This window comes from Onychostoma macrolepis, chromosome 03 (genome assembly GCF_012432095.1).
Source record: "Onychostoma macrolepis isolate SWU-2019 chromosome 03, ASM1243209v1, whole genome shotgun sequence".
Lineage (NCBI taxonomy): Eukaryota > Metazoa > Chordata > Actinopteri > Cypriniformes > Cyprinidae > Onychostoma > Onychostoma macrolepis.
The window spans coordinates 8409986-8423672 of record NC_081157.1 but is presented as its reverse complement, the minus strand read 5'-3'; the positions used below and the strand labels follow the sequence as shown (position 1 = coordinate 8423672).

General features: G+C 37.1%; 2 protein-coding genes across 3 annotated transcripts; both read left to right on the top strand.

Annotated features, from left to right (window-relative positions):
- The first annotated feature begins 967 nt into the window (after positions 1–967).
- LOC131537597 (H-2 class II histocompatibility antigen, A-F alpha chain-like) lies at positions 968–3259 on the top strand. The gene is made up of 4 exons (XM_058771170.1): positions 968–1104; positions 1766–2011; positions 2229–2513; positions 2678–3259. The coding sequence occupies exons 1-4, from the start codon at positions 1047–1049 to the stop codon at positions 2857–2859; spliced, it is 771 nt and encodes a 256-aa protein (XP_058627153.1). The 5' UTR covers positions 968–1046; the 3' UTR covers positions 2860–3259.
- Positions 3260–6872: 3613 nt separating this feature from the next.
- Positions 6873–9644, top strand: LOC131537596 (H-2 class II histocompatibility antigen, E-S beta chain-like). 2 transcript variants are annotated; one of them, XM_058771169.1, is made up of 6 exons: positions 6873–7015; positions 7283–7558; positions 7683–7964; positions 9148–9283; positions 9386–9408; positions 9539–9644. In XM_058771169.1, exons 1-4 carry the CDS (start codon positions 6934–6936, stop codon positions 9279–9281), a joined length of 774 nt encoding a protein of 257 aa, XP_058627152.1. In that variant the 5' UTR covers positions 6873–6933; the 3' UTR covers positions 9282–9283; positions 9386–9408; positions 9539–9644. The 2 variants fall into 2 exon arrangements, with proteins under 2 accessions (XP_058627152.1, XP_058627151.1); XM_058771168.1 differs by having other exon boundaries at positions 9381–9408.
- Positions 9645–13687: the final 4043 nt, after the last annotated feature.

Genomic DNA, 13687 nt, shown 5'->3' with positions numbered 1-13687 from the left:
CTTCTCACAAGCGAGGTAACAACATCGGTGCTGTTCGTGAACAAAAGGAACTAAGTTTCACTATAACTAGAGACACACAGAGGTAATCTCTCTCTCATAACTTAGTTATTAACTGTATTAACTGCATTAATCTGTTATCAACGGCTCAAGCCGTTAGAAAAATAATGCACACCGCTTCGCGTTGTCACCGCATCACCACCTCGGGTGTGCATTATTTTTCTAATAATCCAACGACCCGTCGTCAATTATTCCTTACTTAATGATATCTGCAATACATTTATGTTGGTTCTATTCTGTTTATCCTTGCGGGGTTATTGCTGCTCTCCCTGCTCTTATCCTTGCTAAGCTGCATAGATGGGCAGGGAGTTTGTGCCCAGAACAGAACCATACCACCAATCCAAACTGTTTGCTAATTGCAGTCATCGTTGATGATAGTGGTCCTGACAGGGCCAGAGCACAAATCTCAGACTACAGTTTTGAGTAAAGGAGTAATATGAGTGTGTGGTTGTGCATACACATGTAGTTGTTTTTTGGTGTTTGGTTTAGTGTTATGTTAGAATCATTATTATACTCTTACACCTTTTGTTCTTTAATATTTTGCATTGTTTTTAGCTTTATTTTTTGTTTTAATTTAAATGTTAAGTTTTGAAATTTTGGTGTATGCAATTGTCATTTTTATTTAATTTCTTTCTTTATTTAAAAAAAAAAATGTGTATATATAGTATTTATAAAGTTTTAGCTTTTAGTTTTGAATCTGTTTTAGTTGTTTTAATACTACAATTGATTGCTTCTGTTGTCCTCATTTGTAAGTCGCTTTGGATAAAAGCGTCTGCTAAATGACTAAATATAAAATATATAAATATATGACTGTAGCCTGAGAGCTGAAACAGGAAAAACGTATTTTGTTTCTGGATACAGCAGTGTCACAGTGAGGGCCAAATTCTAAGTGGAGGATGAACTTCTGAAACTGGAACTAAATTCCTGCCCACTCTCATTCATCTCCTTCAAAGTCTGTTTCTCTGCTTGTTCCACTGTTGTCTGTAACGATGGAGCTGAATCTGGCCATTCTTACCCTCGCTGTTTGTCTCTCAGCTGATGCTCAAAGTAAGTTCATGCTTTGTATATTAAAATACATCCACAGATTTTTTAAATGTGAAAATCCTCTACAAAGATGTGTGATTTCATGAAGCACACTAATACTTTGAGTAAGCTTTTTATACACTGTGATACGTTTACTTTTGGTGATGTATTTTGATTACCTTGTCATTCAAACAGTTGATGACTAGTTGACTACAGGTGATGATTATAAGTGGTCATTCAGTGGTCAGTGGAAGTTAAAATCTGCTGATTAGGACATCCTTACATTTAAAAACTACCGGTGTGTTAAACCAGTGACAAAAAATAATACTTTTTCCCCTTAAATCCTTTAATAGTTATTCACTGCAAAAAAAAAAAATGCTTTTCTTACTTAGCATTTGTGTCAAAATCAAGCGAGTTCTTGCTTAAAACAAGAGAAAAAAAAAATCTGCCAATGGGGTAAGCAAAATAAATAAATAAATAATAATAATAATTTAATTTAAAAAATAATAATTTGTACTTGTCCAGTAAATGCTTCTTGATTTAAGAATTATTAGGTATTTGGAATTGAAACAAGACAAAGCTACTTAGTAAGAAAAGCATATGATATGCAGTACATCCTTTATTTCTCTCGGCCTCTGGATATTTCTAATTTATCTTTTGTCTTTTGATGTTTGTTCCATTTCAGTTATTCACGACGATTTCAAAATTAATGGATGTTCTGATACAGAAAAAGAATCTGTCTATGGATCTGATGGAGAAGAGATATGGCATGCTGACTTTATTCAAAAGATGGGAGTAAATACATTACCAGATTTTGCAGATGCTTTGAGATTTCCAGGATTTTATGAACAAAGCATTTCAGAACAAGAAACATGCGAGAATAACTTAGCTGTATGCATTAAAGCTTACAATTTCCCACCAGAGGAAATGGGTATGATTTAAATTTGCACTATGACTTTTAATGTTTTCCTGTAACATATTTCCTAACATTCAAATTAATCTGTTTGGAAATAGAACTTAAATGAGCTCCATATTATGCTTTAAGAGTGAGCTTTGGCTTACATGATTAGTTTTCCTGTGTATAGATGTTATTTGAATGAGATCAGATTCACTCCTGCAAAGTTCAACACGGTTTTGTGTGTTCACAGACCCCCCCGAGACATCCATCTATCCGAGGAATGATGTTCAGCTGGGTGTTGAAAACACGCTCATCTGTCACGTGACTGGCTTCTTTCCTCCACCTGTCAACGTCTCGTGGGCTAAGAACAATGTCATTGTGACGAAAGGTGCGAGTCTGAGTCGGTACCGACCGAGGAATGATGGAACCTTCCACATCTTCTCCTCTCTGGATATTGTTCCTGAGGAGAGAGACATTTACAGCTGTATGGTGAACCACGGAGCCCTCCAGGGCCAAGCGCAGACCAAAATATGGGGTAAGTGCCACTCTGAGAGCGAAATCAAATCAAATTACACTAAATTGTGCTATTTGCATATAAATGATGTACATATAAAACAGCAGTCATCATTCTGTGACAGATTACATCAGCATTACAGCACTGACAAGTGTAAAGTTCACACCCTTTACAATGATCAACAGGTGTCCCAGAGACGGCTGCTGTCCCACCCAGTCTGGGTCCGGCGGTCTTCTGTGGAGCAGGGTTCACTCTGGCGCTACTGGGAGTAGCTACGGGAATCTTCTTCTTTATTAAAGGAACTGCAACTGACAACACAGACACAGCAAAAAAAGAAAAACTTTTCATGCAGTGGACCTACCAATAAAGACAGTTGCTCGCGGATTCTCAATGCAATGATACAGTGCTTTTGTGTCATTTCAGTGATGGACGGCACTGCTGGTGTTGAAGATCAATCGATCAATAGATACATAAATGCAAAAATCTGGGTGAACCTTGAAAGTTGAAACAGATTAAATCATTTCATAAAATCTTTTCTTGCTGTGTAGCACTGTTTATAATTATATCTACACGTTTTTGCGCAGATTACTTGACGAACTGCAAATGTAACATAAATCATTGTTCATTATGAGTGACTTAATTCAAATAAGACACTTTTGCTACTTTCATACTACACGTAGTTGCTTTTGTCATGGATTGAAATGTTTCTTTTTTTATATTATGTACGTTTTTTGCCCCTAGCGGTTAATAAAGGAAACTGCATGAGACTTCTCAAGTTTGTTGTTAAACATGTAGACGCGTGACAAGTGCGCGATATGGTCGAGATGCGTAAGCGATGTGAAGTGCTCGTTTTTTCAAGGCGCACCAATGCCGCGGTGAAAACATCTCAACTTTCCAGAATGCTGCATCCACACCGCAGGTCATGTGACGAGAATCAACCAATCAGCTTTACCTTTTCTGTAGCAATATTAAAGCTCAGCCAAGATGGAGGAATATCTGATCACAGCTGTACAAGGAAACCCATTTTTTAATGAATCTAGCTACTGCAATAGATTTTCGGTGCTGGAAATGCTTTTATCCTTTGCTGAAACTTTCGCGTCGTCATTGAGACTTAGGGGTGTACTCACTTTTGTGGCCAGCGGTTTAGACATTAATGGCTGTGTGTTGAGTTATTTTGAGGGGACAGCAAATTGACACTGTTATAGTTATACAAGCTGTACACTCACTCCTTTACATTGTAGCAAGGTGTCATTTCTTCAGTGTTGTCACATGAAAAGATATAAAATATTTACAAAGGGGTGTACTCACTTCTGTGAGATACTGTGTGTGTGTGTGTGTGTGTGTGTGTATATATATATTTCATTAGTCATTTAGCAGACACTTTTATCCAAAGTGACTTACAAATGAGGACAACAGATACACACACATTTAAAAAAAAATAAAGAAATTAAATAAAAAATGACAAATGCATTAACTAAATTTCAAAACTTAACATTTAAATGAAAACAAAAAAATAAAGCTAAAAACAATTCAAAATATTAAGAACAAAATGTATAAGAATATAATAATGATTCTAGCATAACACTAAGCCAAACACCAAAAAACAACTACATGTGTGTATGTACAGCCACACACACATACATGTATACACACATTTATAAATTCAATATATTTCCTTTCCATTTAGTTTGTTGAAGTACTAAAATTAAATAAAACTAAAACTTAATAAAAAAAACCTATACAGACAAAAAAAAAAAAAAAAGAACTAATAAAATGACAAACATTATTCTAGCTTTAACTAAAATTAAAATAGATAACAAATCAAACTACATTAGTTTATCAGTAATCCTAAAAAAATAACACTTGAGCCAAACACACATGCTAAAAAAACAACAACTTACTTACACATAGTAAAAAATGGTTATAAAAAAACTGCAACAGAAGTGAAACAAGTAGTAGGAAAGAGGGGAAATAAAAAGTGATAATTATATCCCTTGTCAGTGTCCCTGCTGATGGTCTTTACACTCTTCGGTCTTCACACAAGGAGGCCTTCACACGACGGCTGCCGCAGTAAACTACGTTTTTTTTTTATACCCGTCTAACAAAATACTAATTGAATTCAGCTGGACACACTTTACTTTTTTAATCACAACAAATGGCCAAGCAAGCACACAACACTGACAAGATACGCGATACAGTACGAGACCAAACGCAATTTCAGCACGTCTCCACACAGTAAACAAAACAAGCGATATATACACTGCGTTCCAAATTATTATGCAAGTGATATATCAGTTGGATTTCGGTACAATAAAGAGTCAGATTTTTGTTTGTGTTGTTTTTCACATCTTTTTAGTTAACTGGTATCAATTTCAGACAGGTTTGTTCAATAGTTTGGCAGTTCTTCTTAAGTAAATGGAAACCCTACTTAAAGAGGTTGTTCCACATTATTAAGCAAGTCACAGTTCTCATGAAATATGGTGAGGAAGAAAGATCTTTCTGAAGATGAAAAGTATGAAACAATGCAACGTCTTGCAAAAGGCATCAACACAAACAATATTTTGCGAAAAGCAAATGGAAATTATTTAACTGTCAAAAGATCTGAGTGACTTAGATCTTGGTCAGATAAAGATTTATTAAGGAAAGTTTTTGACAAACAAATGAACTGTATTGTAATACCAGCTGTAAAAAAGCCTGTGCAGGTTTCTCTTTGTGAGGTTTGGTTAGCAGTGACTGAAACACAGTCTGCATGAAGAGGATCTTGAGACTCCAGTAGCTTCAAACACCTGTTTGCTGCTCCGCAGTGGCTTTTTTACAGCTGGTATTACAATACAGTTCATTTGTTTGACAAAAACTTTCCTTAATAAATCTTTACCTGACCAAGATCTTCTGTGCTCTAAGTCACTCACAAATCTTTTGATAGTTCAATAATTTCTATTTGCTTTTCGCGAAATATTGTTTGTTTTGATGCCTTTTGCTAGACATTGCATTGTTTCATACTTTTCATCTTCAGAAAGATCTTTCTTCCTCACCATATTTCATGAGAACTGTGACTTGCTTAATAATGTGGAACAACCTCTTTAAGTAGGGTTTCCATTTACTTAAGAAGAATTGGCAAACTATTGAACAAACTCGTCTGAGATTGATACCAGTTAACTAAAAAGATGTGAAAAACAACACAAACAAAAATCTGACTCTTTATTGTACCGAAATCCTACTGATATATCACTTGCATAATGATTTGGAATGCAGTGTATATAATATATATTTATATATACTCCATATGTCACATATGCCAAATAAACAACACAGAGACTGTAGAGAAATGGACATAGGCTGATGATACACAGGGCAACTTTTTGATCAATTTCTATCTGGATATTTTAGATCGGTCGTGGGCCCTGTGTCTCACCTGGTCGCCCGTTGACGGCAACATTTCCCAAAGTTGCCCAGCAGCATTGCTCAAAAAGTTGCCCTGTGTATCATACAAAAGTATATTTCACAGTGATTCAAAGCAGTAATTTTAGCAATGATGTGTCATTCAAGATTCTTTTGAAATAGACATACAGAGAAGAAATTTATAAAAAGGTCCTGATAAAGAAACACGGTGGCCAACAAAACAGAGAGAAACTAGGGGCTTATAAACAGTGTGAGGTAAATACCTGGAACAGAAACTGGGATGTGATACTACAGAAACTGAGCAGGAACATAGGCAAAAGAGGAATAGGGAAAACAAAACCAAAATACTATGAAACCCCCCTGAGTCAACATCAGTTCCAGTTCTGTTTGAATCTGTTTGATAGCCATAAACAACAGCATTTTCAAGCCAATTGAAACCATCAGGATTCTTTAAAATAAATATGATTCTTACCATATAGCGAATTACAATACGGTTTTCTTACTGTTTTCATAAAATTGTCTTGTTATTGATGTAAATCTAAAATAAAGCAAAATAAATTTGGTCTGCTTGTGATAAATTTGTCAGTTATTTTTTGATAAATAATCAGGATGAATAGACATTACAGTCCTAAACAGTCCTTTGTTATGGTTTTGTATTTGTTTTAATAAAGCTGCACATGGGTTGTTGAAGCTCGCCTCAGTGGATGTTTATTACGTTGATTGAACAGTAAGGGTTAGGGTTACCATGCCCAGGAACCGTAGGTATGTTACATTGCTGGATGTACAATCAATAATTGAGAAAGCTGTTAATAGTTTGCGTTCTCTAAAACTTTACAGTTTTTATTTTCAGGAATGTAATTTTAAGGGCCATTGTGTTTAATGTGTTACTGCAATCTAACCTTTATTTGAGCTGTGGTTTTAAAAGTAAGTAGGATATTGTGTAGCAACACTTGACACATGTGGAAGAAGCGGCTGATTGGACAGCCGTTTTAGACTCTGACCTCACTAGCATGAACAGTGTATTTGCTGCTCTCAGTTGTGAATGAGAGAGAGAGGGAAAATGACACTTTTAAAGCTCTTGAATTTTCAACACATTCTAATGCTGTCTGTGTTCACTGGAGCAGGTGAGAGAAATGGCCTTTACTAAGAAACACTGAAGAAATTATCATTTTAGTAGTAATAGCAGTCGTGGACATGCTGTGACATTTTCTTAAACACTGTTAGTTATGATGGTTCTCTGGTAGTGGACCATCTAATGTAGTAGGTACTGGCTATATAGATACTTTATCAATATGAATAAGAGGTGATGTAATAGCTGCGACTGACTGATGTGCTCAAGTGCTTATGTTTTTTTATTGTTGAAATAAGCTCACACGGATGTTATTTTGCAGCTAATGGATATTATTTCCAGACATGGACACAGTGCATCTATAGCACTCATGATCTCAGTGACATGGAGCTCATTGAAGGCTTTTACTTCAATAAATATCCAGTCATTAAGTTCAACAGCACCGTGGGGATGTTTGAGGGGTTTTCAGATCTTGGAGTAAAAACTGCAGAATTGTGGAACAACGATACAGCATTCCTACAGCAAACCAAGGCTAAAGTTGATACATACTGCAAGCCTAATTCTCAAGTTTTCGAAGCAGCGATCCATAGTAAAAAAGGTTTGTGACAAGACTCACACATAACTCTTCTTTAAACATTTTTGATAAAGCACATTTATTTAGTCTGTTATGTGATGATACATACAGTAGGAAGTGATTTGGGATGTGGCTGTTGTTGTTTCAGAGCGGCCGAAAGTGAAGCTCAGTTCAGTGATGCCGGGCGACAGCACACATCCAGCTCTGGTGAAGTGCAGCGCGTATGACTTCTACCCTCAACCAATCAAAGTGTACTGGCTGAAGGACGGGGTGGAGGTGACTTCTGACGTGACCTCCACCGAGGAGCTGCCCAACGGAGACTGGTACTACCAGATTCACACCGTGCTAGAATACACTCCCAAATCTGCAGAGAAGATCTCCTGCGTGGTGGAGCACGCCAGCTTCACCAGACCCATGATCTACGACTGGAGTAAGAGCCAACACCTGTCATATCACACCTGATTTACACTAATATAGCATCAGCATGTAAACTGTCCAGTTGTCACACTTCAACCTTGGTCTTAATACTCAATTCTGATTGGCTGGAAGTAGGGTGACCACCCATCCCGCTTTGCGTTGTACCCACAAATGTCCCGCATTTTCATCAATCTATTGGCTTTTAATAGTCACATTAATAAAATGTGCATGCGTTCTTTTGCCTTTTTAAGAAAACTTTCTATTTATTCTTTTTGCGGCATAGTTTCACCTATATTTATCAGCGCTTCATCAGAAGTTGCACACCTGACAAAAATACAAAAAATAAAAAATACACAGACACGTAATGAATGAGAAGGCCCTACTCCAAGCGGTCAGATCAGACACAAAATATAAATTCAAGACGCGTTGAATCCGGTAAGAACTCATTTAATCGTTATGTCTTTTTAATGGAATTTATGTGTTTATTTGGAAATGTGCTTTTTAAGGATTAGATTATTAGTTCCACTTTATATTTAGATTGAAAAGGTCTGTGCTGTTAAAATTAGTTTTGTACCATAGAAACTGACAAACTGAGTGACGTACATTCACAACTTCTGTTCACAGCGCTGTCATTAAGTCTATTAGCGATTTAAAGCATCACTGCAAAAAGACATGTAATATAAGATCACAATTTATTTACATTGAATAATAATAGCAAGTTATCTCTCCCTCATGTCCCGCAAAATCACATCTGCTGTCCTGCAACAGAGAAATAGCCAGGTGCTCACCCTAGCTGGAAGGTGTGCTATAAAACTGTCTAATGCACAGGTAGTTCTAAGTCTGTTTAACCACTGTTTTATATTAATGTGCTGTTTATCGAAGCACGTACACACACACACACAGAAACATTAGGAGCACAGAAACTTTTCATCGCTGCGCTGTGACTTGAATTTATTTATTCAAATAATGTAACTTCATGCACTACTTGATTTCTAGGTCTGATTTAAAGCAGACAGAAAACTACATCTAATGAGCTAAAACTGACAAAAATAACCACTTTTACCCTTCCAGTCAAATATTGCACTGTAAATATGTAACATTTAAGCTGTCATTGCTGGTAAATGACCATGGTATAAGCAGGATAATCCATGGATAGTGGTGCATTGTGTTAATAGAGCGATGTCTGTCCTTCACAGCCCCACCACCGGCCCCTGAGTTTGAGTGGGATATTCAACTATTATTCACTATTGAATCTGCTGCACTGCTGCTGGGAGTCATTATAGCCGCTACCGGATACATTTACTACAAGATAAAAACATCAGGACTGTAGAGGTGAGAGCAAGCCACTGATATAAATCTAGTCCAGTTCTAAAACTATAAACTATAAATATCAAAGCACTTTTCAATTAATCACTCTTTATTTTGATAGAGAAGTTCCTAGTACCACGTCAGTGATGGTAAGTTTTACATTTTACTCTTAGCACCTTAGCAATTTTGTGCGATCAAACATTACCTCTTCTGATCTCATATAATGAAATGCTGAACCATCAGCCTCAGTAACATGAATATTAATCACTCAAACGGCAGGTCCTGATTCTGACTGAAAGGAGCCTCATCGTGGAGAAGCACAAACACGACTATCACACACTGTCCAGCTCTTCAACTGATGCTTCAAAATAAAAAGACAAAATGAGACATGTCTCTGGCTAATATTTCAGCATCTTCAGGCAATAATGTTACTAAATAATGTGAATGATTGAGGGACTCACACTCCATCGACCATCTCTTCTCATTCTCCTTCTACATCTTACTCTTTCTGTCCTCCTCATTCTCTTCCTCCTCTCATTTCACACCTTCTTCCTGCTCCACCACCTTTTCTCTTTCTTGTTCTTTCTCCACTTTCTGCTTAAGTTTCTTTGCGCTGGGAATTCACATCAGCTGTTAGAAAATACACACAGTGCAGAAAATGTAATTTACTAAACTGTTCACGCAGCTATAAAAATACAATATAATTTTTGTAGCTGCGTGAACAGTTTAGTAAATTACATTTTCTGCACTGTGTATATTACTGATCTTGCAGATACCTATTTGGTGGTAATGATACTATATGTGATTGAGAATATGAAACTTCACAGAGTATTGTTTGACGTGTTTGTAGTGTTAATTTTGTTAACGAAGACTATGACGAAAAATGTTCGTTGGCAAGCTTTTTTCCCATGACTAAGACGAGATGAAGACGAGACGATAATAAGCTCGATAAACGATTACTATGACTATATCAACATGCAATTTCGTTGACAAAATAAGACGAGACTAAAATGTATTAAAAAAAAATCAAATCTTTACCAAAAACCTCGTTTTATTTTCGTCAAAATGAAAAAAAAAGAGTCAAAATGTTACTCTACTACGCAAGCTTTCATGAGTGCGGTTGCCAGATATTAAGAGTTCAAATCCCTGAATTAGAGCTTCGCTGTTACATGAATACACTTTCTGCCCGGTGTTTTGCTTATTTTAAGTTATGAGATCTCGACTGTATTGTGTGCAATTGTGATCGCTGAATAAATGCACTTACTCAACCGCTGTTGTTTTAATAGAGGAATAGGCTATTGCAATTTGGAATTAGTAGAATTACTAGGAATTTCACTGTTATAATATTTTTAGTTTGTTCTACCAGTTTTCATAACGTAGACAGAGAGAGTGCATAATTATTTGGTATTAATTTATATAATAAAAAGCCTATAATAAATCAGTACAGTAGATGAGGTAAAATAAACCATGTGTCCACATTATATGATTTGTGCTTACTGGTGAAAGTGCAATACCTGAAATGCAGAATTAAATTTCTCAAATGACAACAATCATTACGATTATAATTTTGAGCAAAAATAATTTTTATCAGGTTAACCATTACACAGAATGACGAAGATTTCATTGACTAAAACTTGACTAAACTGCTCATACATTTCATTGACTTAAACTTGACTAAACAAAAACAGGACAAGGTTGACTAAATACGATAACTAAAATGTACTTTTGAGTAAGACTAAATTACAAATGGGTGCCAAAATTAATACTGCTGTACGATTAATTAATAATATTCTTATAGCTAAAATGTCAAGTTTTCATTGACTAAAACCAGACTAAAATACTTCAGGTTTTCTTGGACTGAAACTAGACTAAAATGTTGAGACTTTTAGTCGACTAAAACTAAATAGGATAAGGTTGACTAAACATGATAAAAACTAACAAGGACATTTTACCACGGGACTAAGACTAAGACTAAAATTTAGAAAACATGCTGCAAACGGTTTTGTGGTGTTTTTAGAAAGTAGCACCACACTTTACAGTAGAATCAGAATCAGAATCAGAATGAGCTTTATGTTTGCCAGATATGTTTACACGCACAAGGAATTTGTTTTCGTGACAGAAGTCTCCGCAGTGCCACAGAATGACAGTGACAAGACAAAACAAATAATAAAAGAATAAAATATAACAAGTAAATAAGGAATAACAATATACAAATATGCAATTTGTATGTACAGGTATATTACAATAGACAGTTTTGTATCTACAGGCATACAGTTCTTGTTCTGTCCAGACTGGACTATTGCAATGCTCTCTTAGCAGGTCTTCCAGCCAATTCCATCAAACCTCTACAATTAATCCAAGATTAATCTTTAAGAACACACCTCAACACCTCTGTTCATCAATTTGCACTGGCTATCAATAGCTGCTCGCATTAAAATTCAAGGCATTAATGTTTTGCCTAAAAACCACCACTGGCTCTGCACCCTTTTACTTAAATTCATTTCTTCAGACCTATGTGCCCTCTAGAAGCTTGTGTTCTGCAAGTGAACAACGCATTATTGTGCCATCCCAAAGAGGCACAAAATCACTTTCACAGATTTTCATTAACTGTTCCCACCTGGTGGAATGACCTGCCCAACTCAATCAGAGCAGTCCGAGCAGCCAGAGCAGCCAATCTTCAAGAAACGGCTAAAAACACATCTCTTCCATCTTTATTTAACCTTCTAACTCTAGCACTATCTATTCTAATTCTATCTGTCTTCTTTTTATTTAAAAAAAACAAACAAACACACACACTTGACCCTCTATCAATTGCATATTTATTCTCTAACTGCTAGCTTTTCTTGAAAAACTAGCTTTCTTTTTTCTATTCTATCTACTTGTTTTCTGTCTACTTGTCCAAAAAAAAAAAGGTTTATTTTTTTCTATATTCTATCTACTCGTTTTCTTTTTTTAAAAAACTACATGTACTGCGTTAGGCTAACCGAGACTTGTCATAGCACTTGCATGTTGTTGCTCCTTTGTTGGTTTTGCTTGCTTCTATTGTCCTCATTTGTAAGTCGCTGTGGATGCAAGCGTCTGCTAAATGACTAAATGTAAATGTATATTATGTGCAAATTCAACATGTAGACTAGTAGAAATGTAGATGTGTGTTAGATAAGTAAATGTATAAGTTTATAAATAGTGTTGTGTGTTCCACAATTATTGTCAAGTGTTGAACTTCCTCAGCTGGTGAAGGGAGTACAACCTCTGCTGGACCTTTTTCACAATGGAATCAATGTAAGTGTCCCACTTCAGGTCCTGAGAGATGGTGGTGCCCAGGAACCTGAATGACTCCACTGTCGTTACAGTGCTGTTCATGATGGTGAGTGGGGGGAGTGCAGGGGGGTTTCTCCTGAAGTCCACGATCATCTCCACTGTTTTGAGCGTGTTGAGCTCCAGGTTGTTTAGACTGCACCAGACAGCCAGCTCTTTAACCTCCTGTCTGTAAGCAGACTCGTCACCGTCCTGAATGAGGCCGGTAAGTGTGGTGCCGTCTGCAAACTTCAGGAGCTTGACAGAGGGGTCTTTAGATGTGCAGTCATTGGTGTACAGGGAGAAGAGTAGTGGGGAGAGAACGCAGGGTGCTGGATGAGCGTTTTCCCAGCCTTATTAGCTGCTACCTGTCTGTCAGGAAGCTGGTGATCCTCTGACAGACAGAGGTGGGCATGGAGAGCTGAGTTAGTTTGGACAGGAGGAAGTTTGGGATGATGGTGTTAAAAGCCGAGTTGAAGTCCACAAACAGGATCCTCACATAAGTCCCTGGTCTGTCTTGATGTTGCAGAACATAATGCAGTCCCATGTTGACTGCATCATCCACAGACCTGTTTGCTCTGTAGGCAAACTGAAGAGGATCCAGTAAGGGTCCAGTGATGTCCTTCAGATAAGCCAAAACCAGTCTATCACATGCCTTCATAACCACAGACATTACAGGCACAGGTCTGTAGTCATTTAGTCCAGTAATTTTGGGTTTCTTTGGGACGGGGATGATGGTGGAGTGTTTGAAGCATTAAGGGACTTCGCACAGCTCCAGTGATCTGCTGAAGATCTGTGTGAAGATGGGGGCCAGCTGGTCAGCACAGGATTTCAGACAGTCTGGTGTAACACAATCTGGGCCTGGTGCCTTCCTTCTTTTGTTCTTTCTGAAGACCTGGCGCACCTCGTCTTCGCTGATCTGAAGTGCAGGTGTGGGGGAGAGGGGGGTTTGCTGGAGGTGTTAATGGTTGTGTAGAGAGGTGTTCAGAGCGGGTGTCGGGTGTTTTTTCAAACCTGCAGTAAAACTCATTCAGATTGTCTGCTAGTTGTTGATTCTCCACAGTGCTGAGGGATGGTGTCTTGTAGTTGGTGATGTCTTTCAGACCTTTCCACACTGATGCTGAGTCACTGGAA

Bases quoted from the DNA above. Each gene is read 5' to 3' on its own strand.
- LOC131537597 (XM_058771170.1), top strand. From the start codon at position 1,047: ATGGAGCTGAATCTGGCCATTCTTACCCTCGCTGTTTGTCTCTCAGCT. The intron at 2,012-2,228 runs GTATGATTTAAA...GTGTGTTCACAG, and splicing joins TTTCCCACCAGAGGAAATGG to ACCCCCCCGAGACATCCATC. The intron at 2,514-2,677 runs GTAAGTGCCACT...AATGATCAACAG, and splicing joins AGCGCAGACCAAAATATGGG to GTGTCCCAGAGACGGCTGCT.
- LOC131537596 (XM_058771169.1), top strand. From the start codon at position 6,934: ATGAGAGAGAGAGGGAAAATGACACTTTTAAAGCTCTTGAATTTTCAA. The intron at 7,559-7,682 runs GTTTGTGACAAG...TTGTTGTTTCAG, and splicing joins AGCGATCCATAGTAAAAAAG to AGCGGCCGAAAGTGAAGCTC. The intron at 7,965-9,147 runs GTAAGAGCCAAC...TGTCCTTCACAG, and splicing joins ACCCATGATCTACGACTGGA to CCCCACCACCGGCCCCTGAG.